At 53.9% G+C, this 25,600-nt stretch overlaps 7 protein-coding genes across 7 annotated transcripts; 5 read left to right on the top strand and 2 right to left on the bottom strand.

The window, feature by feature from the left end:
* Positions 1 to 415: 415 nt before the first annotated feature.
* Positions 416 to 2,370, top strand: AYL99_10839 (hypothetical protein; the record flags this gene model as incomplete). The annotated part of the gene is made up of 7 exons (XM_018842345.1): positions 416 to 641; positions 695 to 918; positions 969 to 1,008; positions 1,067 to 1,098; positions 1,159 to 1,508; positions 1,565 to 2,035; positions 2,103 to 2,370. The coding sequence occupies 7 exons, from the start codon at positions 416 to 418 to the stop codon at positions 2,368 to 2,370; spliced, it is 1,611 nt and encodes a 536-aa protein (XP_018688506.1).
* Positions 2,371 to 2,950: 580 nt separating this feature from the next.
* On the top strand, positions 2,951 to 3,794 carry AYL99_10838 (hypothetical protein; the record flags this gene model as incomplete). Its single annotated transcript, XM_018842344.1, has 2 exons — positions 2,951 to 3,496; positions 3,552 to 3,794. The coding sequence occupies 2 exons, from the start codon at positions 2,951 to 2,953 to the stop codon at positions 3,792 to 3,794; spliced, it is 789 nt and encodes a 262-aa protein (XP_018688505.1).
* Positions 3,795 to 4,822: 1,028 nt separating this feature from the next.
* Positions 4,823 to 5,893, top strand: AYL99_10837 (hypothetical protein; the record flags this gene model as incomplete). The annotated part of the gene is made up of 1 exon (XM_018842343.1): positions 4,823 to 5,893. One exon carries the CDS (start codon positions 4,823 to 4,825, stop codon positions 5,891 to 5,893), a length of 1,071 nt encoding a protein of 356 aa, XP_018688504.1.
* Positions 5,894 to 13,293: 7,400 nt separating this feature from the next.
* AYL99_10836 (hypothetical protein) lies at positions 13,294 to 14,179 on the bottom strand (the record flags this gene model as incomplete). Its single annotated transcript, XM_018842342.1, has 2 exons — positions 13,294 to 14,101; positions 14,151 to 14,179. The coding sequence occupies 2 exons, from the start codon at positions 14,177 to 14,179 to the stop codon at positions 13,294 to 13,296; spliced, it is 837 nt and encodes a 278-aa protein (XP_018688503.1).
* Positions 14,180 to 18,550: 4,371 nt separating this feature from the next.
* On the top strand, positions 18,551 to 19,558 carry AYL99_10835 (hypothetical protein; the record flags this gene model as incomplete). The annotated part of the gene is made up of 2 exons (XM_018842341.1): positions 18,551 to 18,670; positions 18,737 to 19,558. 2 exons carry the CDS (start codon positions 18,551 to 18,553, stop codon positions 19,556 to 19,558), a joined length of 942 nt encoding a protein of 313 aa, XP_018688502.1.
* A 351-nt stretch (positions 19,559 to 19,909) lies between these two features.
* AYL99_10834 (hypothetical protein) lies at positions 19,910 to 21,575 on the top strand (the record flags this gene model as incomplete). Its single annotated transcript, XM_018842340.1, has 2 exons — positions 19,910 to 19,947; positions 20,006 to 21,575. 2 exons carry the CDS (start codon positions 19,910 to 19,912, stop codon positions 21,573 to 21,575), a joined length of 1,608 nt encoding a protein of 535 aa, XP_018688501.1.
* A 1,699-nt stretch (positions 21,576 to 23,274) lies between these two features.
* Positions 23,275 to 25,379, bottom strand: AYL99_10833 (hypothetical protein; the record flags this gene model as incomplete). The annotated part of the gene is made up of 10 exons (XM_018842339.1): positions 23,275 to 23,467; positions 23,547 to 23,652; positions 23,712 to 23,893; positions 23,939 to 24,006; positions 24,052 to 24,446; positions 24,500 to 24,604; positions 24,708 to 24,729; positions 24,811 to 24,848; positions 24,901 to 25,092; positions 25,148 to 25,379. The coding sequence occupies 10 exons, from the start codon at positions 25,377 to 25,379 to the stop codon at positions 23,275 to 23,277; spliced, it is 1,533 nt and encodes a 510-aa protein (XP_018688500.1).
* Between the last annotated feature and the right edge of the window lie 221 nt (positions 25,380 to 25,600).

The raw sequence follows: 25,600 nt of genomic DNA, 5'->3' as shown, positions 1-25,600 counted from the left end.
GCTCCGGGTCTCCAACACCATTCCCCAAGTCCCTAGGGGGGAATTCCCCCACAAACTCGTGTCTCCCGTGTCTCCTTGCTTATCACGACATCATGTCTTGGCCGGCGGTCCTGAAACCGCGAAGTGACCAGGCTGTACGCCATGGCTCACGGATTCTCACCGCCAGTGCACCGTGTTCTCCAACACAATTACCGACAGAGAAATGTCGCGAAATGATTTCCGCGAGGATCGTCTCCAAGTGCCTGGCCTTGGTCGACTCCAAGGAGAATCCACTTTCACCTCGTGGCTGCTGCATGGTGGACAATGCAGAGGGAATATAAACCCCTGATCGGCCCTACGAGTTCAATTGCACCTTTCTTTGATCTCCACCCTTTGTGTCTGTAGTCACCACTCGAGCCTCCCATCGTCCTTCATCATGGGCTTGTTCAAGCGTGGCACTGGGAACGCGGCAGACGCCTCGCACTCCGCCAAGGCGAACACGTACAACTTTTCTGTGGTCTTCTTCAGTGCCTTAGGGTCATTTACGTATGGATACAATTCATCCATTATCGGTTCCGTCTTTGGCTTGCCCGCATTCTGGGCCTATTTTAATATTTCTCTGACTGGACCGAATGCTAAGCAAGGAAACGATATCATTGGCGGTAAGAAGCGAACGGGTTCACGGGGACTGCAGATGTCTGACAATGAGAACTAGCTGCCAATGGTCTATTCGCTGGGGGAGGCATCATTGGTGCTCTCATTGTCAACTGGATACTCAACAGACTCGGGCGTTGCAGGTCCATTCAGATAGTCTGTGCCCTCTGCGTTATCTCGGCCGCGATCCAAGGGGGTGCGGTTCACATTGCCATGTTTCTGGTCGGACGCTTTCTGAATGGTGTGGGTGTCGGGATGATGCAAGTCACCGTGCCTGCGTACATGGTCAGTCGATGGGTGATTTTCGAGGCGCAACCTGCTGACGTGGGGAGTAGTCGGAGTTGTCACCTGCAAAGCAACGAGGTCGAATGACGGGTAACCAGCCTTTTCCAAGTCCCTCTCTGCTTCGATGTCGTGCTGACTTTTGGACAAGGCTCACATGGGGTTCTGATTGTCTGCGGCTACGTGAGTCCCTTGCAACTGCCACCCATTCCTATGTGGTTTGATCTGACTTGGGATCTTCAGGGATCCGCCGCATTCACCGGTCTGGGCTGCTATTTTGCAGCGCCAGAAGTGCAGTGGCGACTATGCCTCAGTCTGCAGGTTGTAGCGCCTCTGATCCTCCTCTCCGGCTCGCCTTGGTTGCCCGAATCTCCTCGTTGGCTCATTTCAAAGAGCAAAGAGAGGCAGGCGCTCGAAATTCTCCAAAAACTTCACTCTCGACCAGATGATCCGGCAGGTCTCGCAGCCAAAGAGGAATTCTACCAGATCTCCAAGCAGATCGAGCTGGAGAACGCAACTGGTGTTCACGGAATCTGGGGCATGCTCAAGCGCGCTTCGTATCGCAAGCGAATATACTCAGGCCTGCTGGTGCAGTACGTCTCGAATTCGTCGGTCATCAAGTGTGGATTCCTGCTAACGCGCCCAACAGATGCGCAGCCCAGAGCACCGGCGTCTTAGTCATCAACAACTACCAAGTCCTCCTGTACAACAATCTCGGCCTGTACGGCTGGCTTCCTCTGCTCCTTTATGCTATATATACATCGTGGGCTGCATTTATGAACTGGATCAATGCCATGCTCCTCGACCGACTTGGCCGCATTCCCATCATCACCTTTGGGCTGACTGGCTGCATTTGCATGATGATCGTCGAGACTGCTATGGTGGCGACTTATGCGGGAACGCCAAACAAGGGCGGCAACGCCGTGGGTGTCTTGTTCTTGTTTCTGTTCGTGACGTTCTATGGAGGCAGCCAGGACGCCAGCAGCTACGTGTACTGCAGCGAAATCTTCCCAACCGGCGTACGAGCCCACGGACTAGGCACCTCGATTGCAGGCCTTTTTGCATCGACATTGCTCTACACCGAGGTCGCACCAACCGCATTTGCCGACATTGGCTGGAAGTAAGTGTCTAATCCTTGCTATTATCCTCTGCAACGCCTTTGCTGTGACTGTGCTAACCAATCGTAGGTACTACCTCGTCTTTATCATCGTTCCCGCGGCCTGCCTTCCATTCTTGTGGCGTCTGCCAGAAACCAATGGGCTCTCGCTTGAGGAGATTGCTGCAAAATTTGGGGACGAGGTTGCCGTTGACCTCTCACATCTGGACGAGGAGCGCCGGCGCGCTCTTGACGAACGCCTCATGGCAGTTGGGGTCGATATTACTGGGTCACCACCAAACGGGGGCGAGGTCGAGACTAAAGAGACTGTCATGGCCAAGCATCACGAGGCTGCGTGAAGTGACGGCTCGCATATAGTTCAAGGCCAGAATACACCACAACCAAGATCGCTAGAGCGAGTAAACGTTTTCCCGTCTACGATAAGAGTCTACATCAGCATGTGCTTCTCCAGCACCGTACTAGATCTTGGATGCAAAGCTTTGAATCCAGATCCAGCAGTACCTTGACATGCTGAGAACGACTTATTGGGGCAGAATAGTGCTGTGGGAGGCCGAACGATGCGACCGCTACTGTGGACTAAATTCCAGTCCTAATCTAGCATGCTACTCCTAGGATCTCGTATTCGTAGACAATGTGATAATTCAAAGGTGATTCCTCGTACTCATAACGGTAATACGCTGCTCGGTTGGTGTGAAGAAAGCAGTGGTGGAAGTGGTTGTGGTGGTGGTTGTGGCTGTGTCAACTTGTCTCACATTTGTTCGTCATTTCAAAGCCTGGTTGCCTTGGCTGACACCCTGATGCCTGCTGAGGCTTACGACAATTCAATCACCTGCGCCAGACTCCTCTGCCATGTCGTCAATGTCAGGTTCTGTCAGTGCAACAGTTTGAGTCGTCGTTTAAATACAAACGAACGGGTCCATGGCGATTCTTGCGTCTTTGTTGTCCTGCTGCACCTCCAGCAACCGTCCAGGCAAACTTGAGGCACAAACCCGCCATGCCCGCATCATCGCCATTACCAATGCCCAGCCCGACCGCTGGAGATGTCCCATTGTGCAGCCAGAGAGCTACCACCACGACAACCCTCCTCCACGATATGACGAGATAGCACAATATCCTTTGACGGCCACAGACGAGAAATCTATTCCTGTGGCCTTCCAAGTAACCGTGGAAGAAGACGAGGCTCCGCCCCCGCCAGCGTCGCCTCGCTCTTCCGTTGTCTCGATACCCTCGACCCGACTGACGGACCTGACTACGGCACGAACCGGCGAAACAACGCACCGGAGTGGGCGAGAAAGTCTCGAGCGCGTGTGGACTCGGTCCAGCTTGCCTGCGTACTCGGACAGGAGTTCAAGCCCGGTGGCATCTTTGTCCGTCGCAGGAAGAGACGGTGATAGAGATCCAGTCTGGCAACATCCGGTTATGACGAACGATTGGCTCGAGGTGCTGCAGCAAGAAACGCAGATTGTACAGAGTAGGAGCAACAACGGACAGAACAGTGGAAACAGAACGAGGCGTCCAGGACTCGGCTGATACAACGCGCTGGTTGGTCATCAACGTCTCTGACGATGACCTCGAAAGATATACCATCATATCACAGTCTACGGTCCAGTCGAGGGCGATGCTCTTGGGCAGAACCGATATGCACCTTGAGGCACTGGGCTTACGGTTTCCCGATCTCCGCAGCAAGAGGAAGAAGATCTATCCGAGGCATTTCCCTGGACGAGCCACCGACCGGACGACTAGCAACTATCTTGCGCCTTGAGATGCACACACAGCTTGAGGTAGGCCGGTAAAAAAACGGAAGTGGGATGACCGATGGGAGGTCTCATCACTAGAGCGTCATTTTTATGCATTGCGGACGATGGAGACGGGCGCAATTGTGAATAGGGAGAACAAGCACCGTCAAAAGAAGTGTCAGCTTCAGCAGGTCACGCACCGATCTGAAAGGCAAAGGCAGCAACCAAGGCCACGATTATTCGAGGTGACGACGCGACCCTGACTAACACCGGCTATCTCAGACGCAGCCCAATTCGCATGCACATAACAGGGTGGAAGTGCACATAACATGACGGAAACATGTGTAGAAGAGAGGAAGAAGACCCCTACGATCGCCACCCTTGTCATCTCTTTTATAGAATATATATATTTTACCTTGACACCAAACATCAAAATAGTGAACAGTCTTGCACATATCGAGGATCAGACATCTACAGGGTGCCGCATAGTCAAGATGTCCCACTCCCACAAACCTCCTGCACATTGCCGATCGACAGATCCGCAAATCCAGCAGACTGGACCTCTACCAGTCAACAGCTAACGGTGGTGACGGCCGAAGCTTGTATCGGGCAACCATCAGGAAGCTCTGGAGAATGACGTAGGGCGCCTCGATCGATGGTCAATTCCATGGGCTCGCCACGCATCGGCGGCACAAGCCAAGCGACGTTGAGTTCGACAACCGGCAGTCAAACGATCCAATAAGCAAGCGTGCACTCACCGTTCCCCAAAGGAATTTCCGCCCGAAAAGCCTTCGCGGGGCCCAGCATGATCGACATTGGAGTTGGCCGTTCGTCGCAGTTTTCAGGCATTGTTGGTTTCCTCTCTCAGAATGAGGATTCAAGCATCCAACCGTCTTCGTCAGCAGAATCCTTGCAGACTGCGTCGAAGCTGTGCCCTTGGATGGATCAGTGACGGTTGGATAACAAACTCGCTCACACTGAACGAATTTCCGATCTCTATGGGGTGGAAAACTCGAGGCAGTGTTTGCCCGGGATTGAAGACTTTGCTGCGAGAATGGCGTCCAATTCCAGCGCGTCGTCGAGCTCTTTTTCGTCCGCAGCCGAAGGCATTACTGGTGGATACACTGGCGACAGCCTCACGATCAAGGTCATGATCGCGTTCTTCCTCGGCCTGTCGCTGTACAACGCTATCGAGCTGCAAGTTCTCATCTTTGGGACCTTCAAAAAGTTCAAGGGCCTGTACTTCTGGAGCTTGCTCGTTTCCAGCATTGGCATTGTGCCGTACTCAATTGGATTTCTTTTCAAATACTTTTCGATTCTCACGAGCCAAAAATGGTTCTCTCTGCTGCTCCTGAGCATTGGCTGGTATCCCATGATTACGGGCCAAGCAGTGGTCCTGTACTCAAGACTCCACCTCTTGTTGACGGGAGACAGGCGGGACAAGATTCTCCGGTGGACGAAGTGGATGATCATTGTCGACGCGATTGTTTTGCACATACCGACGACGGTCCTGACGATCGGATCAAACATTGATCCGCACACCCAGGCGTTCGTGGACGGCTACAACGTCATGGAGAAGGTCCAGATGTGTGGCTTCTTTCTTCAAGAAGTTATTCTGTCGTCGATCTATATCATCGAGGCCATTCGCATCCTCCGCTCTTCGGTGCAAACGAATACCAAGAGACTGATGTATCAACTGTTGGCCATCAACGTCTTGATCATCACGCTAGATCTGGGGCTGCTCGGGTTGGAATGCGCCTCACTCTACATCCTCGAAACGATCACCAAACCGGCCTTTTACTCGATCAAACTCAAGCTCGAATTCGCCATTCTCGGGAAATTGGTTGATTTTGTTGAGGGAAGGAATTCGTCGCTTCCGTTTGCGCCAGATGAGAAGCGGAGCTCATCTGCTCTGAACGGAGCGGCCGATATCTCCGAGTTTGTGGATCTCACGAAGGTCTACACGGATGTGACCAGGGCGTCTCAACGACGACGGCCCAACACTGCAAGCAAGCCCGATTCTCAGGATCCAGACCTCGACTTGGAGATCGCTAGACTGGAGCACGTGGAGACACTTCCGTCAGAGGCAAAAGTACCCCGCGGAGAGCATGTGGCCACCAGGTAGCAGAAGATCGCGACTTTGAGCGATGTGGCAGTGATTATGCACCACGGTCGCTGGTCCTTGCTATCGAGACAGACCACAGGTTCTGTCTGAGGTGCCTCAACCCACCACTCAGATCCTTTGCTCGACGGGTTGTTGCTATTTGGGGGCCCTACACCCGCCCCCAGGAACTGGGCTGAGATCAAATGAACATCTGCGAGTATGACCTTGGGCGGCGATGGCACTCATCATGAGAAGGTGGTGATCGGCTAGGCTCAATGCTTCCGTGGCAGACGGGGGATTGCTTTGACCCTCCAATTATTACATGATGTCGTTGAAACGGACTTGAAGCGTGTCTCACGACGTGCAATCTGATTTCTCATCCGGATATTCGTGTGCCAGATACAAATCTGAAAGCCAAAACCCGAGGTCAGGCCTTGCTCGCCCTCCTCTTCATGAAGTAATCCCTCAAGGAAGCGATGCTGCCCCTACGACTGGTCTCGCCACTCGACGGCATGAAACTGGCCAGACTTTGTCTTCGCTGACTCACACTTGCGAGACTCTGCCGTCGCATGTGCTCGTTATTCAGTCGCGCCTCCTGGTCTTCCAGGTCAGTGTTGGTGTATTTATTTGCGGCGCCACCTGTTTGCGTTTCATTAGCCCTCTGCTCGTCGGATGGACACGCCACCAACGTCGAGGTGCGATATATGGGAGAGAGATGTACCTCGTCCTGTGTGATAGCCGCCTTCGACCAGCACAATTCCAGGCGCTTGCCTGTCGTATAACAGCCGTGTCATCTCCTCATCGACCTCCGATCTGTCTTGGACTCTACTTGCGAAAGATATGTTTCCTGACCCACCGATTCCCGTCGAGAAACGTCTCCCTGCGTGGGATCCTCCGTGGCCCGTGCTCGTGGACGGCGATTGAGAGTCGGCGAACCAAGAGGGACGGCGAATTTGTTGGGTTGTCGAGGGGGCGATGTTGCCTTGTTGCGTTTGTTAGTGTTGTTTCGTGGTGCTGACGAAGACGAAGACGAAAAAGAAGAAGAAAGGAAGAGAGAGAGGCAGGGCAGGGCAGGGAGGGGAAGGGGTGGTAGGACCTGCGCCGCCGCGTCCGAAATGGACGTATCGGTCTTTAGACTGAGCTGCTGTCATGGTCATGGTCGTGGCTCTTAATCTGTGACGATGGTTGCAGTTGACGAGGTATATCAATGACACCACAGCAAGCGGCGTTTCTTCAAATCTGGACGAAGCGCATCAACTTCTTACAGACGAAGAGGCAAGAGTGACGAAATCCACAGCACAGCACAGCACAGCACAGCACAGCACAGCACAGCACAGCACGCCTGTTAAGTAAAAGACCCCGAAAGAAGGTCCTGATTGCGCCCTGTCTCCCCCTCAAGAGGCCGCGCACGATGGACCGAACCAGAGATAAGGGACATTTCCATTTTCCCCCAGACATGGAACAGGACGGCGAGAACCAATGAGGACAGGGAGATATATCTTGCGGGGGAAGTAGAGATGCACTGCATCCGGCGATGACGTTCCAGGCCAACATGGCGCGGATGGGGATTTTTTATTCGCAAGAGGCGGGTTGAGTTGGGTTACAACAGCTTGCTTGCTCGCCTTATTCTTCTTGTTCTTACCAGAGACAGCGCCCAGGTGTAATGAAGAACCAGACACTTAAGAGGATGTGTTCTTACAAGACCTTTCGTCTGGGTCCGGGAATTCTGGGTCGCTACTAGGTACATGTCCTTAGGTAGGTACCCCAGATTTCTAGGCGCACTCTCGGGCGAGCAGCACCTTCGTTAAGGGCAACGCAACCTGCCTAAGAGGAAGCTTGTTGCTCCTCAGGTGGGTGTCTAATTGGTGCTGGTACTCTTAGGCGGTGCTTGGGGGGTAACGGGAGCGGCGGGGGCAGACTGATAAGCATTGCGGGGAGGGGAAGGAGGGTTTTCAATTGGTTAGTTCGAGAGCCAATGTGTCTGTCGGTCAGGCTGGCAGGCTTCTTTGAGGTACAGTACTCAATACTACGCAGTATAACTTATCATATCTCAAGTAGATACTGTACCTACGTGCCTACTGTAACTACCCGGGTATCTACAATAAAGCACATACTGTACATACACCCCGGGTACAGTGCACAAAGGTATATCACTTGAACAAAACAGCTTGTCCAAGGCCCGGGGAGATGGGCATTGGATCGTCGTGCAGCAATATCCAATACTGCATACATGTACTTGATATGTTTCAGTGTGCCCCCTACTGGCTGACATGAAGCTTGGAAGAGCTGCTGTCTCCCAGTCGCCCAGCCCAGCCAGCCGCGGAGCTTACTATCTTCAAGGTAGGAACATCAGTTAGTTGTTATTTCCCCGTCCCTCCTGTCGGGCCCTCGTCGGTCCGCTCGCTGCGCCCACTGCATGGAATGAATCGAGGAACGCGACATTGCGATGTCCACGGAGCCCATTCCTATGTTCCGTGTGTTCAAGGAGGAAGAGGCGGTAATAGTCATGGTGCAAGGCAAAAGAGCATCACACCCTTTGGCGCTCTCTTCCTGTGACAACTGACACGGGGGAAGGGGGCCCTGAGTTGCACAACGTTGGTGACCTGACGTGAATGACATGACATGGGATAGGGTAGGATAGGATAGGGAAGAAACAATCGCAATCACCACCCCCTGTGGCACCCCCGGCTGGACCGAAGCTGGATGGCTACACCATTGCCCACCTGGCTCGCACCATTATCATCACCGGTGAGAGAAACAGGGAGAGGAGGAAGAGGAAGACGTCCGGACGAGAAACAACAAGACGCTGCTGGGGAGAGAAAGTACGAGGTCCAAGAACGAGATGCTCCCTCCCCTCTCTCCATGCTTCCATTTCCTCCTCAAGTTTTCCTGTATCATCTACTCGGCACAGATACGAGGGAGGGGGAAAGAAAGAGGTCGTGGTGTGCATTGCCCATTCCTCCTCCGTAACCTCCCTCCCTCGTTCTCACGTCCTTATCGGGGAGGGGACATAGTTGCGCGTGACCTGCACGCGACGTGCTCTATTCCCCATGCGTTGAGATGCATACCGTACATGCATGCAGCAGCCCTTGCTTGGGACCAGAGAGCGGGCGCCGCCGCCGTTTAAACCCGTTTGGCTCTAACAGGGGTAGCGCAGAACTTCGAACCACTAGCTAGCCAGGAGGGGCCCTTCAGGGCGTGGCATGGCATGGCAGTCATCCTTGATGACTACTAACACTATTACCAGGTATCTGGCTGGGTGGGATGGCGCGTTTGCCGAGGCGGACTTGCATTTTCCGCACGTCCCCCTGGCACCGGTGCAGCATTATCGCCATATCACACACGGTCGGCGTCGTGGCGGTGGTGGAGGCGGCGCCCTTGAGTGAGTGCCGTCGTCGGCTGGCTGGCTGGCTGGCTGGCGATGTACCCGCCGTGTGCTCCATACCGATCCTGACGGGGATGGATGGATGGATGGATGGATGGATGAATGAATGAATGAATGATTACCAATGAACTTTGCACGCGGTTCGAAGAAACCGGCTGGATGTCCATTCATTATTATCCAAGATGGGTTCGACGCATACGAGCGGTAACAAAACCTATCCCAGCTCCCAAGGGTGGTGAATGAATGTCCTTTTGCAGAAGTTCGCAATCATGCACGCACGCACGCATGCCCACCCACCCATCTACCCACCCACACGCACATGTGGAGGATAGATGATGATAGTCCACTACGGACCTCCTTGGGCACTTCACGGCGCACTCTGGTCAATTTCCATGCCCACTGGGGTCTCGGCGTCACTATCACGCCAGTAGATGTAGAGAGTAATGCTACTGCTGCCGCCGCCGCTTTGTTACTCATTCCTCACAGGAGAAGGAGGGACTCGAAGTCGGAGGGGGGTTTCTCCTAGTTTCCCCGTCATCACACTACATCTTATCCGATGCGTGTCAGATATGGACTGGTTTCCGAGCCCAGATCACCGTCTATTTGTTTGTTTGTTTGTTTGTTTGTTCGTTTATGCATGTACTGGGAATAAAGGGGGCCAATATCAAGGTATCTACGGTAGGTTGGCTAAACCACGGCTATTCGTTTCGTGGGGCGGGTCGTGGCCAAACCTGTCTCTCTCTCTCTCTCTCTCTCTCTCGCTCTGTTGGTTCTCGTACTGTGCGCACTAACCAGCGAGCTCGGTTACCTTATCTCAGTAGTCGCGACCGTTGAACGATACTACCAGGGACTGCCGCAAGAGCTAGGCCGCCTTCTTTCTCCGGATAAATCAAGATATCATGGTCCTCATAGCATTCACTCATTCCTGTGTGCCAGGATTTTCGAATACTACCGCTGCTTGAACAAGAAATACTAATCATCCGTGGGTTGGCTGGGCTCGTTTATTGGACGAACGAACGGCAACTCGCCGCCGCGGCTCGGTCGTTTGGTCGTTTGGTCGTTTCTTCAGTTCGCCCACGTGCCCACCACCGCTTCAGGAAATTAAATATCGTGAAAACCGATCGACAGTCATCTTCGAAAAATCAAACAATGCTGGAATCCGATCTTCCAACCAGTCACGGCCGCCGCACGAGATACCGAATCGGGATTGGTGAGAGAGAGAGAGACGAGGGGAAGAGGTTCTTTTGCGATGCCCTGTAGGGCGTGGGCGTACCTTGGGAGGGGACTCATGTTGCTGAGGGTCTGTACCAAGTACAGAGTCTGTCTCTGGTTTTTTTACTCGTTCGACGAAGCAAGTAGATAGGTCTATCTGCCTGCCCGCCCGCCTGGTATTATCGTAACCGACGACAACCACGGGCACAGTGAGTGACTGAGTGAGTGAGTGGGTAAGCAAGGCAGCAACATATCTACAGTACGTACTAAGTATCTGTGACAACCAAGTTCCAAGTCCTTACCGTGCTTACCTCGTACTGTACTCACTGTACTCGCTTACTTTTTGTAGGTACCTACCTACCCACCTATCTACTCCGTACATACACGCAGAAGTTGTTGTTGTTGGGTGTGATTATTCGCTTTTCGCTTTTCGCTTTTCGAACGGCACTAGGAACGATTCCTTGCGGCGTCTCACCAGTACTAACATTACTACTGGACTACTGCATAGCCCTACCGAATGTACCGAGTGATTACAGTACCGAGTACATGCCTACCCAAGGTATGGAGCCACAACCACAACCACAGCCTCAGCTTCACTAGCCACAGCCTGCCTGATCAGTGTTAGAAGCCGAAGAGGGGAGAGGGGGGTTGGGGGAAACAACGGTCGAAAGAAAAAACCAGGGGTCGGTAGCCTGCCCTCTCCCCCTCTCCCCATCAAAAATTGCCCTGCTGAAAAGAGTTGCATGTACTCAGCCTTGGTACTGTAGGTAATACGCATGAGTACGAGGTACTCGGTACAGTACCTAGGCCGAGTGGTAGCAGCAGCAGCAGCAGCAGCAGCAGTAGTAGTGGTAGTAAGTATGTATTTATGTACTTGGTACCTTGATCCCTTGTGTGATAGAACAGGGGTGGTTTGTAATTTCTCTTGCATTCTCCCCTACTCACACCCTCGGATCCCAGTCCTGAAAGGCTTAGTTTCTAGGTACAAAGACCGACCCGACCGACCGACTGACTGTTCTTCCTTCCTGATGCGTAGGAACCAACTTACGACGACGACGGCGATTCATCATCATCACCACCACCACCATCATCGGGATTAGTTAGGGGCTGCCTGCCTTAGCAAAACCGCCCAATCACAGGAACAACAGCGTGGAACCTCGCTCGCTCGCTTGCTCGTCCGGTCCGGCTCGTTGAAACGGTGTCCGTAGGTAGTTTTGAGTGAGTGAGGAGTGGATGTGATGATAACGATAAATGATCATGTTATTGGTGTTTGGATATTATTGTCCAATTTTATCATTAACACAATGAGGCGGTGCGACATAAGTAGTAGTAAGGACTCGCCGGTCCCCCACGTGTACTGCCTCCCTGTTCGTTATGTGACAAGTCCTTCTAACCGACGGGTAACGTCTCGTTCTCGGTTGTTCCATCTCCATCTCCATCTCCGTCTCAGGTACGGATACCTAGCTGTAAGCTCGTTCGCAACGCCGGCGAGACGAGGCGTTGGGCTGTCAACCAGGCCGGCGGCCACGGATATCCGATTGGGTTGTTCCTGAGTTTCGATACGTGCGACGAGTACTGGAAAATCAGTGAACCACTCACTCCCTCCCTCACCCCCTCACTCTCATCAGCCATAGGGGCTCGAAACGGCCCTGGCTGCCACGCTCCCTAAACTGTCGGCGTGGGCCCGGTCGATCTCCCTTCGAAACGAACAGTAAGCACTGTGAACTCGGTCGCCCACACACTATGCCATATTACTCCCTACAGAAAAGGAATCAGGTCCGCCCCGGTTTCCCTAGTGTGACGGGACGGCGGCTCCGGAGATGAACATCCACCCTTGCCATGACGTTGGAAATCCTCGCTTATCCCTAACACTCAGGGCTGATTCAGTGTCTTTCCCATTCACCGTCGCTTGCCTCTTCCCCCTAGGGTTCCTGCCTTATAGGGAAATCGGCCTGGGGAAACCCACCCTGGAAAGCCGATGTTGCCCAAGATCAGATGTCGTGCGGGTCGGAACTTGGCCGTCGAGCATCTGTGCGTGACCATGAGTAATTACTCCTCTGTGACTGCGGAGATGGAGGCACGGTCAGGAAATTGGCGGCGGCCGCCCATCTCGAAAACAGTGTCATCATCATCCATCTCTTCATTGAGCGGCGAGACTCCATGCTCGATATGTATATAGGTATAGCGGGGTATATTTGCACAACACACACACACAGACGTTCCCCCAAACTGGCTTCGGTGGACCTTGAGTTGACCGACGGGCCTCCTCTCTCTCATCCTTCCTTCGCTCAGCCTCTTTCCACGATCCCCCGCCGTGCACATGTTTGACTCTTTCCATAGCTCGTCAAAATAACCCGAGGTTTTCCATTATCCCCCTAACAAACAATAAAAAAGGAGATGGTTGAATGGGAAGGTCCTTCCAGCGCCGTCGCTAAAAAAAACGTCTCAGTTCCCGGAACCCGCAGCACACAATCCTTTTGGTTCTAACTCCATGCAAGACATTTTGGCGGTCAGACCATGAACGGTATTTACTGGTATTCAACGCCGGCAATACGAAAACCAGGCATGCTGAACGCACGATGCAAGCAACCAAAACAAATCAACTCCACTGTGACAACCTTTTTCGGCCAAGGGTCGGCGATCCGCGGTGCTGTTGGTCCCGCTGAGAGGGTGGGAGTTCGTGCATTCGAAACAACGTCTGACTAGGATGATCAAGGCTTCAAAAGATGATACGCGCCGTAGAGCCAAGAAGAGGGCTCGTCGAGGCAAGTCAATGACCTCGATGCTGCGTGGGGTTCGTGAGTGTATATCGACATCGCCGACGTCATGCGGTTGTCTGGTAGTTTGTTTCGTTCGCCCAAGGCGAGTATCCTATCGTCCTCGGGCTCTGCGCCAAGTTGAGAAGCAGATGGCCCTCTTTCTCGAACTGCTCCGTCTCTCGTGCCTCTCGCAACGAACGACGTCTCTGACAAGATCGCGCTCTCCGCATTCTCACGCCCCGGCGTGTCCGAGTGGCTTCTCCTTTGCCGAGTATATGGCCTGCTCGGGGATATCTGAGAGAATGGGGCCGAAGAAGGGAATCATCGTCGCCGTCGTCGTCCGTTCTTCGTTCGACCTCATCATCGTCGGCAAGGATCCTTGGCAGCAGATCGTCGGATAATTTCCTCTTCAGACTTGCGGGCGTCAGTGGCACGGGATTCATAAGCTCCTTTAGATCTAACGGTGACCGTGAAATTCGTTCCAGCTCCGTCACGGGCGAAGGGGTCGATGGTTCGGAATCAAGCTCGTCGGTGATATCAAGCGGCGGCAAGGGCTGGTAATGGTGCGCCGATTGCCGGAAATCTGGCAGATTCTCTCCGTGAGGCGAGGTCGGGCGACAGGATTCATGCGTGGAGTGGGTGGCGAAGTGATGATTGAGCTGCTCAAGGGCATCCTGCATCAAAGTAATGTGTTGGTGTTCGAAACCGACACTCTTGATCCCGAGTTGAGAAATGGCAAATTGCCGCTCGTGTGCCAGTCCCAGCATGGGTGAGTCTAAAGCCCGTCTATGTTGGGTTGGACCGTGCTCGACATAGTAGTAGATGTTTTCCTCGTTCAGTTCGACCCGCCAGTCAGGTTCGTGTGCGCTGAAGCTGGTGAGCATCAATGAGTGACGTTGAACGGAGGAAAGAGGGAAGTTACCTCGTGTTAAAGGCGGCCCATGGGATCATGGTTTCGTCGGCTCAAGATCGACTCATATAGCTTGGTGGTCGGATTTTGTTGACACTCCAAGTAACGAGCGAGAAGTCGACCGATATAAGGCACTGGCATCAGGCTGACGTATGATAGGGTTCAAAAGCAACCACAGAAATAAGGCACGTCAAAGCTAAGGCAGTTGGAGGTCAGGGGGGGCACTTTGCAGCACACGGTGATATGCCTGTCAGCCCTACCGACACTTAAGAGGGACCCGATGTTTTAGGTGATTTGACAATCTGTCGCGAGGGTCCGGGGATGAATGAGCTGACACGAGCACCTTTTCGAATCTTCGCAACCATTCAACGCTCGGACGCAAGTGGCCGTGAATTATTCACCTTGCGACCTGGGAGCAGGACGTTTCGATTGTGGAGCGGGAGTGACAAGTGACGGATGGGTCGGGTGGAAGGCAATCCGATGTCGAGTTTTGTGGAACCGCCCAAAGCTGACGAGAACGACAGGGCCACCGGTTGTCAAGTGTTGCGCCTGAGAGAGTGAGAAGCGTCTGGGGGGAGTCTACCTTGTCGTTCAGCAGCAAGAAAATATGCGAGGTTGTCCTCCGTCGGCGGGGCGAGGTATACAGCAGTTATAAATGAGCTGAGGGACGAATATCGTTGGGGGGTCGAGAACGTGTTGGTGGAGCTGTGGGACACCTATATTGCTCCGGCGAATAACTGAAAGAGCAGGTCAACACGAAGAAATTGTCCGAGCTGGATGAAGCGATCAAGTACAGTCAAGAAGGCAAAAGCTCTCTGCCTGATCGGCGCGTCCTGGTCTGATAGTTGACGCGAGAGAAACAGGAACTCGGTTCGAGAAGACAGGGTTCAGGTGGAATGAACAGGGTCGAAGTGGTTTTGAACACACGCGGGATGGGATACCCTTCGCTTTTTTGGACAGAGGACCACGAAACTTCAATGCCGGGCCGTAGTCGTACATGTAGGATTGGAGATTTTCGAGCTGAGAGGACGGGGACAGGTTCAACGGATTCCAGGCTCATGGGCATACCTGTGCTTTTCTCTGGGGAGGGATGGGCCAGGGTCAGGGCCAGGGGGTCGATGTGTGCGATGGGTTCGATAGGTCAACAGGTGCGCGCAAGTCTGGGGGGGGTGCCTCTCTTTTGGTGCCAGACTACCTCTGAGCCGTGGGCAACGTCCCAAATCGCCCATAATGAAATCCGATGGCCATTGGGTGGCCAAGCCGAGCCAGGTCCCGAAAAGACCAAGGGGGGAGGGTGGCAGCCCATGGCCTGGCTGCCAGAGGGTTGTGTTCTTGTGCCAGACGCACCCGTCCTTCTGGATCGCCATTGAAATTCGGAGATGGGCACTGCTGATGGAGTTTGGCTTCTAGGCCCGGCAAACCTTGGAGCTGCGGTGGTTCGTTTTAGCCATGCTAGCCCGATGGCGCCAGCCATCCATAAAGCTCCCAGCAGCACCCGAGGGGCCACTGGGGGTCGTTTTCATGCGAGGAAGGGTCTCCGCGGCCGGCAAGGGTGTACCAGGCTGGCAGGGTTGCATGGCAGCTCCAAGTCGTGATTCAAGCCTGGAGGTCCCTGCACATGCTCTTCGTTAGCCTTTCAGCGCGGCTCATTTTGACTCGTACTAGGGCGCAAGTTCCAACTCTTTCCCCAGGCTCGTGGCTTCAACGTAACCTTTCGATAGCTTTAGAGTGGAAGATGGCCCCGCCCTTTTTAGGTGTTTGAATTTAGGCTCATGCAGGGCTTTCGAGCTATGGACTGTGTCCTCGTCGACAGAGTGAAAAGGACGGCGCTCCTGTGCATGTTAGCTTCAACGCGGGCTCTATCAATGGGAGGAGGGACGGCGCCCCCGAGTCCACCGTGACATTGCTCCCCCGCCAATAGCACTCAGCTTGTCGATCTGATCTGAGCGGAAAATAGACCGTTCTTTAGCGAAGAAAAGCACTCCTTCTCGACGTCACCACTGGGTGCACAGAGCTCAGCACGGTTTCTCGCGTGGCCAGCCCAGGGCACCCACAGGGAGTTTGATTCCTTCGGGGGGATCGGCGATGGATTCGGAAGGGACGGCTTGTCCCATGGCCCAGGTGGAAAGGGATGAACTAGTTGGGCGGGAACAAAAGCTGAACAGGGCAGGAGGGTGACGTTTCCACACCAAAGAACGAGACGATACCGGAAGGGAACGGACAGTATGCGTGCAAGTTTACGGGTGCCGGGGAGGAATCAGATGACAGGCCAGGGTAAGACCACCAGAGAAAGAGGGAGAGGGGGTCAGAAATTTCATTCCTGCTGCTAACACCACTACCCAGACTTGATGGGCAGCGATGTGGAAGACGTCTCCGAGGCTTGGGGGTTTAGCGAACTCCGCCCGCTCTAGGGCTCGAATGGGCTCTAGGGGTTACCGCCGGTAGACTTTCAGTGGTTTTCTTCCCTGGCCCACCACGGCGCGAACAGGGCACGAGCCTAGTTTTAGTTAAACCCCTTAAAAGTAAAATTGTCATTGGTACGGGGAACCCAGGGGAGGGCTACAGCGGACACCGAGAGGCGCTGAATCAGTTCCCGGTGAAAGCTGAGTCCAGACCTCCACTTCTTCACGCCTGGAAAAACTGTCTGGCATACCTCCACATTCCACCATCCTTAGTCTTCCCGTTCTCCATCTGTGGTAACCCGTCACGCCCCCATCAACTATCATCATTTCGAGCCTTGATAGACCATCTGTTGATCCATGCAAACAAAGAAGGGGGAAACAAAAAGGAGCTCAGAAAAAGAAACATGCGTAGCATTCACTCCAAGGCGCACACACGACACGACGATCCTCTCTCTCCTTTCCTCCAGCACTGCCTCGCCGGCGTTCTTGAAAGGGGTGCCCCATCGGTCCTTTGCTCTCTAATCCATGCATAGCCAGCGAATGGCGATCACTTCTTCTCTCTGACAGTAGACGAGCGAAAGCCACCAGAAAGAGCTCTGCCGCAGACTGCTGCGCTGCGTTGCAACACGCCTACGAGAAAAAGAAACAACGGAGACGAACGCCAACAACTCGGGCCAGCCTATGGGTGAGGCTGGCCGCTGATGCCACGCAGGGCCCCCGCAAATTGGAAGAGCTGCCCATTGGGTACAAATCCCGCCTTGGTCAAATGCAGCCTTCTGGAGCCGCTGGGAATGCCAAACCCCTCTTCACAAATATGACACGTTCGATTTTGCGTGATCGGTGGCTTCTTCTATACAAAGTACACGGCCGGAAGCGACCCCAACGGAAGGCCTCGAGTCTGTGTGCACACCATGCAGCAGCCGGACACAGTGACGGATACCGGCCAATTTCTGAGCAAAGACGCAGAGGTATCGTCAGCCCTAAATTAAAACTAACCCGACGGCAAACTGGTCTCCGAGTGCTGCCGTGACCGTTGACACGTTCTCCTCTTTATGTACAATGCCCCCCTCTGTTGACAATAATATTGCAGAGTCTGAACACAATTCTAACTATGGTGGTCCCTGGTATACCTCATGGATTGTCCCGAAGGCCGAGAAGAAGAAAAGGAAGCAGAGAGCTCCACTGTGTTCCTGTTCCGCGCTGCTGTGTTACGTACCCAAACAGAGCCAAAGTAGACTATTTATCGGGTTGTTCCAGTCTCTGGGGTTTCTGCAGGGGAACTTCCGTCGTGCCCAAATCAGCCGCGCGGTTGGATTACCTCGTAATCACTCCGTCTTCCATCCGTATGCCTCTCCCGGTATAGCCAAGAGGTCGAGAATGGTGGAAGCTTGCCAGCCACCATCTTCATTTGGGATCCCATATCACAATTAATTGAGTGACGGCAACCTCCCTCGACACTACTCCGTAGAGGCACAATATTTCTGTTTAGTTGCAGTCAGGAAGGGTGCCTTTTCTATTATCGTCGTTGTGGGCTCACTAGGCTGCACTGATGTCCCTGCGATTCTCCGGTCAGCCCTATCGCGACCTGAAACCTGGCCCAGGCACAAACCCAACAACCTCGTGGCCCCCATCATACCCTTTTGATTTGTTTCTTTTTTTTCCCTTAGAGTTCTGCTGATATTGGTTCGCGCAAATTCGCAGCACAAAGGAGTCAGAAGCGCCCCGTGCTGCATTGTCTCGCTCGCTTAATTCCAACATCACCACCGGAACAAAAGACACCAGCACCTGGTCCAGCGACATCAAATCTGCCTGGTTCGGAAAGTGGATAGATAACCACTCTGATCCGGGCTTCCGTCTCATTAACTGCCGGCCGATCCATCGCGGCCTGTTTCAAGAGCGAATCCCTGTCCAACTCCCTCCCTCTCCGCTCGCCAATTCCTCCTGCATGTGGCACTCAGGCTAGCGACATCATCCGAAACCATCCCACTTACACCGCACCATCTCGAATCAATGGCCCAGGACGAGGCTGTACAGTCCCTCCAGCGTACCATCTGGCAAGCTCGACTGCCTCTGGAGATTCGACTAGCCGCTTCAGAATGTCGTACCTTTGACGGCGCCGACCCCTACCTGGTGAGAGCCCTTGAACTGTGCACTCGGCCGTCCCGAAGGCTGTAACTAACTCCAATATGCTTGCAGATTGCTTTTCCTCGCTTGTCGTATCTTCCACTCCTTCTGCCGCGCCTTCACGCTTTCTTTTCGCCGTCGTTGATCGCCGATCCCGAGACAATATCACCCTACACTGGGTATTTCACATTTGACCGTGTTCCCTTGAAATGGCATCTGCCGCTGGGGCTGCTCTACGATGTCTACGTGGTGTCGACTCAAGATGCCCGACCGGATCCTTCGTCTGCCGACCCTCTACCCTTCAAGCTAACGCTACATTTTACGGCCGACCCAGACAAGCCGATGCTGCCAGATGCCAGCCCCGTCGTGCTGCATGACTCCTTCATCAACTCGGTCAAGGAGGCGGACTTTTTGAGATCTGGCACCGGGAAACCCATCATGACCTTGTCGGCTCAGGAGAGCAAGGCTCTGTGGACCTCGACCCAGGACAACGATTTGCCGACCTTTGCTAGGATTCATGGCTCTCTGGTGCCAGCACCAGGCCAGATGAGACATATCCCGCTACGCCTGTACTTGCCGTCTGCACCGGACCAAGACCCGAGTAGAGCTCAAATCAAAGTGCTGCAGTCACACATATCGCCCACCGTCGCGGCAGCCGGAAACCAGACTTTACCTACCGCAGCGCGAGGAGTCCCGGTAGGACAACCTCAAACGCTGGGCACGGCCTTGCATCAGCTTGTGCCCGGCCTGTTTCCATCTCGGAGGACGCCCATCCTAGCCACACCGCTTCTGCATGGTGCACCCGTTCCTATGAGTGCCCAGCTGGAGGAGCTGGCCCGATGGGGCTGCTATGCAGACGGCTGGTTGTCGGTGGTGATAGCCATGCGTGGATAAGCTGGGGGAACTGTATGTACCGAGTACTGGCGACAAGAAAAGGCTTAATATGGGTGTGCTCTATTAGACCTTCTTTGTTTCGAATACTTGTCGACGTCATCTGTGGCTGACTATCCCCAGCTCAGCCACACTGACTGGTCACAACTCCCACCCACTTTCATCTCAGCCATGAATCACGTCGCAATAGCCGCCCGCCTGCAGACCTGATGAAGGTGACTTGGTAGAACAATTGAGTCTGCACTACACTCTTCGCCCAGGTGATGTTTGAAACTCCTAGACACCTCCCTGTTGTCCTGCTTCATTGGACAACACGTTGACTAACCGTGACCGTCTGGCTGCGCATCATTCACCATGCCTCCATTTCCAGGCGAGGAGACTCTAGCCACTGTGTAAGTAAGGTGTCATTCGATGTCTGTGATGACCTCTGACTCTGATTGCGCTCCTTAGTTATGTCGACCTCCACTCCTACTTCACGGCGCCCTCGCCGCGGCCGGCTCTCCATCGCTTCGATAAAGCCTGCTACTTCTACCTCTACTACAACTCCACGAGACAGACGAGTCGCATCGAGGCCGCGATCAATCCTGGCACAGCGGAACAGACAGCCTTCCATGGCTTTCTTGACGGTGCCAAGGTGATCAACTCTCACCGATTTCCGACACGAGTGACATTCGTCGTCGACGCACTCGATGCGCCGGCCGCTTCCCCGTCGTCGCCCCGTTCAGGGAGAGATCCAGACGAATGGCGTCTCGCCAGTTCGGATCCTCGAGATCCCGGCACGTCCAAATACCGAATCCACACGATCGACGCCTATTTCTGGAATCAGGACGATTCCAAGTTGGTCTTGGACATTTTCAAGAGGTTACTATTACCCCGCCAGTTGGACATTGATGATGATGTGCACGAGGAACCGGATCACCATGACATGGTCAGCCCGGTGGTTCAAAACCTGGAACATGTGGCCATTTCAGATCCAGCATACAAGGAGCTGCACCATGATTCTCCAGCGGCCCAGCATAGCCATCCTGTCCAGCTGCCCACTGTTCCCCCGCCTCCAGCTGTCTCTCGCGCTTCCCCAGGCGGTCCGGCGACATCAACCTCGCCAAACTCAGTCACTGCCAGCATGGGTGGAAGATCGTCCGTGAAAGACTCGAAACCGGCCACAGACTACACTCCCCTCGCGTACAACCCGGCGGCGCCAGCGGCACCAGAACCGATCGCCCACAGAGAGGACACCCCTCCTCCGATCGACGCCGTTGACGGGACGGGGCTTGCTGCGGCAGCAAGACATGACATCCCCTACGCCCCTCAGCAGCGCCCTCAACCATTTGCCGGCGCTCGCACGGCTCAGCCTGGCGCGTACGGACCCTACGGCGCCGCACCGCAACCATCATTTGCACCACATGCCACGGTCTCGCCTGTGCCATCGTTTGGACCTCAAGCAGCGGCGACGGTGCCACCGTCATTTGGGCCGCACGCGGCTTCACCTCCAATCCAGACCTCTCCACGGACATCAGTAGCAACCAGTTTTGGGCCGCCGCCCACCAGTACGACCGGTTCCGACACTAGTCGTCACCCTTCGGTAGCTGCTCAGTCGTATGTGCCTCAGGGGCAAGATCCAAATGCGCATATTTTTGGCCAACAAAATGTGCAAACACCAGGCACGCAGTTCTACCAGTCGATCAACGGCCAACCCCATAAACCGCTGCAGCATGTACAGCCTCAGTACCCAGACTACCTCGCCGCTGGCCAAGCTCCACCTCCACCCCCCGCCCCCGGTCCAGCTCCGCCTCTTGGAGGGTACTCGACCTACAACTATGCACAGGCACAGCAAGCACAGCCTGCTGCCGGCGCCTATGACATCCACTCTCAAGTCTATCGGCCGACCGAGGCGGAGCACCATTCACACCACCACAAACCGTCAAAGAGCTCAGGCTCCCAGCATAAGCCGTCACACACAGAGAAGATTGAGAAGGGGGTGGGCAAGTGGATAAAGAAGATTGAGAAGAATTTTGGGTGAGGGCGAAGTAAAACAGAGATGGATTTGAGTTGGCACCATTGTAATATGGCTCTTGTGTTTCCTGGTGAGTTTTGTGACATTAGCAAGCGTGACGGGACTCAAATGATATTTCTGTCTTTTCATATCCCCTTGACTTGAACCAGCGCACGTTTCCTTTTTATGGTTGATTCCCGAGTGGTTTGGCATTTTTGTTTGCGGTCCGGGGGACCGACCACGAGGTTTCAGATCTCCCGTTTTTTTCATCCTACTATCCTTCCCTGATTTCCACTCAATATTTACATACCCTTCTCCGGAACGAGGGCGATCCTGCTCTTAATTATTCCAGTGTCCAAATCCTTCAGAATCCCGGGCACATCGGCTATGCTCCCCGTCTCCACCTTGGGGCGTGATGTGACAGCATGGGAAATCAAGCCCAATACACGCCACGAGGTCGGCGATCATGCTGCCGCCGTACACGCACAGGATATAGAGTTTTTTGCGGGTCGCAACGGCCGACGGCAGGGTCAGTTCGCGCTGGAGCAGGCCCACGAGCACGACGGTTCCGGCCATGCGGACTGGAGATGGGTAGATGAGTGACTGCTGCTTGCTGCTACTGCTGCTCGGGAGGACAAGATGCTGAGGAGTTCCGTTCGAACTTTACCCCTCTCGATGGCCGTCTTGAACGTCTCCGGCACTCCGAAAATAAATCGATCACCGAGTCCACCACCTGCGCACTCTTCGCCACCTATTCACTCACCCACTCACACTCACAGTGCCGCCAGGGAAGACAAGACGAGACGAGACGATGCGCGGGTGTATGTGTGCGTCCCTCCTCGATAATGCTGCGAAACGGGAGGAAAGGGCGGGCTGGTCCTTCAGGCAGCTTGCTTGCTCTCTTGCTCTCTTTCTTACTGACCTACCATGGTAAACCTGTAACGAAATAAAGGCGGCTTCCGGGCCATATTGAGACTACGTGAGGTCACCATAACAGACTGTTTACCTGCCAACCAACCTATCAACTCAGTTGGAGGCCGCCAGCGTGCCCATCCATCCATCCATCTTCTTGACGCTCTTGACGAACGGAAACTCCCATGTCCCCCACCCCCACCCCCTTTCGAGATGGATAGACAGAGCCAGCAAGCAAGGAAAAGAAAGGGAAGGGAAGAGAAGGGGCCTTTACTTTTTTCTTCTTTCCTCGTCTCCCACAACGTGGATCTTGGCCAGCAGCTCATCCTCAGCCGGCGCGGGCACGGGCACGGACCCTTCGTCGCGGCCTTGTTGAAGAATGCTCGCTAGGACTTGGCAAAGCAGGATCTGTCAATATGGCCAATATTGCAATATCTTGTAGACATGATGATCGACTGGCATAATGATTTCTTTCCTTGGGAAAGGGGAAGAGGATGTCGAACTCAAGGACAGGGAGGACACGATAAGTAACAACCAAGGAAGCACCATGGGGAGTTAGTTAGTTGTGTTGTGCGGACGTACGTGACGCCATCAATCACCCATACATACATCCCGTTGCTGACATTGGAAAGACTACATATGTAGAACTCTGGCGCTCGCGTTTCAGCAAGCAGGCCAGGCCAAAGCGAAGTACAGTCCACGCTAATATTGATAGATGCAGTGAAGGGTTGCAACATGATAGACAACACGATGCATATTTTGACCACGGCCCCAGCGATTGAATTACCTGCCAACGAGGGAGAGAGACACGCCTTCACAGACCGTAAATAAAAGTATACTTCTTGTCGGCATATCTCCGAGGGTTAGTTCTCTCGTCTTCGAGCTCTTCGGGACTCATGGAAGCCAACTTGGCTTGTCGTCGCCGATTGACCGCGGCCAACGTGAACCGGTATGCGAGGTAGCCCGCCAACGCGACCGCGATGAATCCCAGGGTCACATAAAAGGGTCTGCTCAAAGGTCAGCAAGCCCGTCCAACCCTTAACCTTCAAGGGCAGCATGCTGCGCTGTGCCACAAAATGCGCTTACATCAGGTATTTTGGCGCATATGATGCACGGAAGAGTTGGGAGCCGATGACTCCAGACAGATTTCCAAACCCATTCACGCCCAAGACGAGGGCTCTCTTGCCCGGTTCTGTGGGCCTCGAGCATTAGCAAGAATTTCTCAAGAGCCTTGGGAGCGTATAAACTTACCCGGAGTGTTCCCGCTCAGCCAGGCCACGGTCAACGGTGCGGAAACATAACTGCCAAACAACAAGATGCACAGGCCAGCGTACTTGCCGCCGTTTCCTTGGACCGTCACAGTGATGATGAGCCCGACGAGTGCGATGACCAGACTAACAAAGATGTGATAACCACGTTCCTTCCTAAAAGTACTGGCGTTGGCAGGTCGTTAGACACATAGCGGCGGAATCCCTTACCTTCGATCAGAACTGATGGCGAAGATGTACAGCCCAACTGCTCCACATACATACGGCGGCACAGACATCTGCTCACATTAGTGTCTTGCACGTGCAGGGCATGGGCCACTTACCAAGTTCGCCTCGATGGAGGAATATCCCAGCCCGGCAACGACAAGGGGCAGAAACACAGAGAACGCTTGACCGGGAACACTCGCAAGTATGTTGAACACCAGGACGTACCAAAGCTTCCAATCATATGCTGTTTCCAATACATCACGTCTCGTCAACCTCTCTTTCTCGAGTCCACTATCGCCATAGGTGTGCTGCGCATACATCGCATTGTCGAGACGGATACGCTCTACCGCGTATGCTCGATCCTTCTCTTTCAGAAACCATGCACTCCCCGGCCCCAGAGGCAACCAGAACCAGGCAATGATCGCGATCAGGCAAGTGAATCCGCCCTCAATGATAAACAAGTATTGCCAGTTTTTGAGCGAACCAGTTTTGATATGGAAAATGCCGTACGCTGTAGCTCGTCAGCGTCCTCGCCATTTGTTAACAGCGGTGCCATCGACTCACCAATGCAGCCAGAGAACGCGCCTGCGACAGCATATTGAGCGTAAAACACGGCAACGCGAACAGCCAGGTCGAATCGTGTATAGAAAGTCGACAAGTAGAAAACACCTGGTGTAACGTGTAAAGTCAGGGTTCAAGAAACATCATCTATACATGCTCGGGGTACCGCTTCTGTGCTGACAGGATCTCCAGTTGAACGGGAGAGACTTACAGCAAGGATAGAAGCCTGCCTCCTGCGCCGTCGTTAGCACTCTCTAGAAAGACCACTCTTGGAGTTTCCAGCACCAGTCCAGGGCAAAACAAGGAAGACTTACAAAAGCACCAATGAGCAGTCGCGTAGCAATCAGGGTGGCTGGAAACAAGTCAACATTTTTTCTCGGCGGCAACAGATCGCTCCTCCAAACCTCGTCCTTTAATAAAAGCCTGGCAAATGGTGAGGATGCCCCAGCAGACCATGATGATAGGCACCCAGTTCTTCGCTCCAAGGTATCTTCCCACCGCAGCGGAAGGAGGTTGGAACAGGACAAAAGTGATAAAGAACAAGCTCACCGCCAGGTTGAGATCGTCTGGCTGGGCCCCAATGTCCTTGGTGAAGCCTAAAATGACAGGTTGAGAAGGAGTGCGCCGCGACTGTAGGCGAGATCGACTCACCTTGTGTTTCAGCATTTCCCACGTTGCCCCGATCGAGGCCATTGAAAAGGTATAGGAAAGCTAGAAATGGAAGAAGCGCCCTATCGAACTTTCGGTTCAACGCCTTACTCAATGCTTTCTCTTCACTCGTCACAGGGATATGGCCAGCAGGCACATTGGCACCCGCCCTAGAGTCCGTCTCGACGGGAGACCAACCAGCTTCAACATGGTCCAAATGTTGCTTTTCAGACATCAGGGTCGACAAGGGAGATGTGTTCAAAACCACGGACCGCCTAGGACTATGATCTGACACCTTTCGGATACACTCAAGAGAAGTCATCCCCCCCGCGCCTCACCTCAAGCCAGCAACCCAGCTTTTATAACACGCTCGTAGGCATGATGGTGAAGTTCCGTGTACGGGTACAGTAGCCGCGTGTATGCACCTTATTTCCTAGCGACGATCAAAACGTGGAG

This window comes from Fonsecaea erecta (assembly GCF_001651985.1).
Source record: "Fonsecaea erecta strain CBS 125763 chromosome Unknown Scaff12, whole genome shotgun sequence".
Taxonomy (NCBI): domain Eukaryota; kingdom Fungi; phylum Ascomycota; class Eurotiomycetes; order Chaetothyriales; family Herpotrichiellaceae; genus Fonsecaea; species Fonsecaea erecta.
This window is presented reverse-complemented; position numbering and strand designations above follow the sequence as displayed.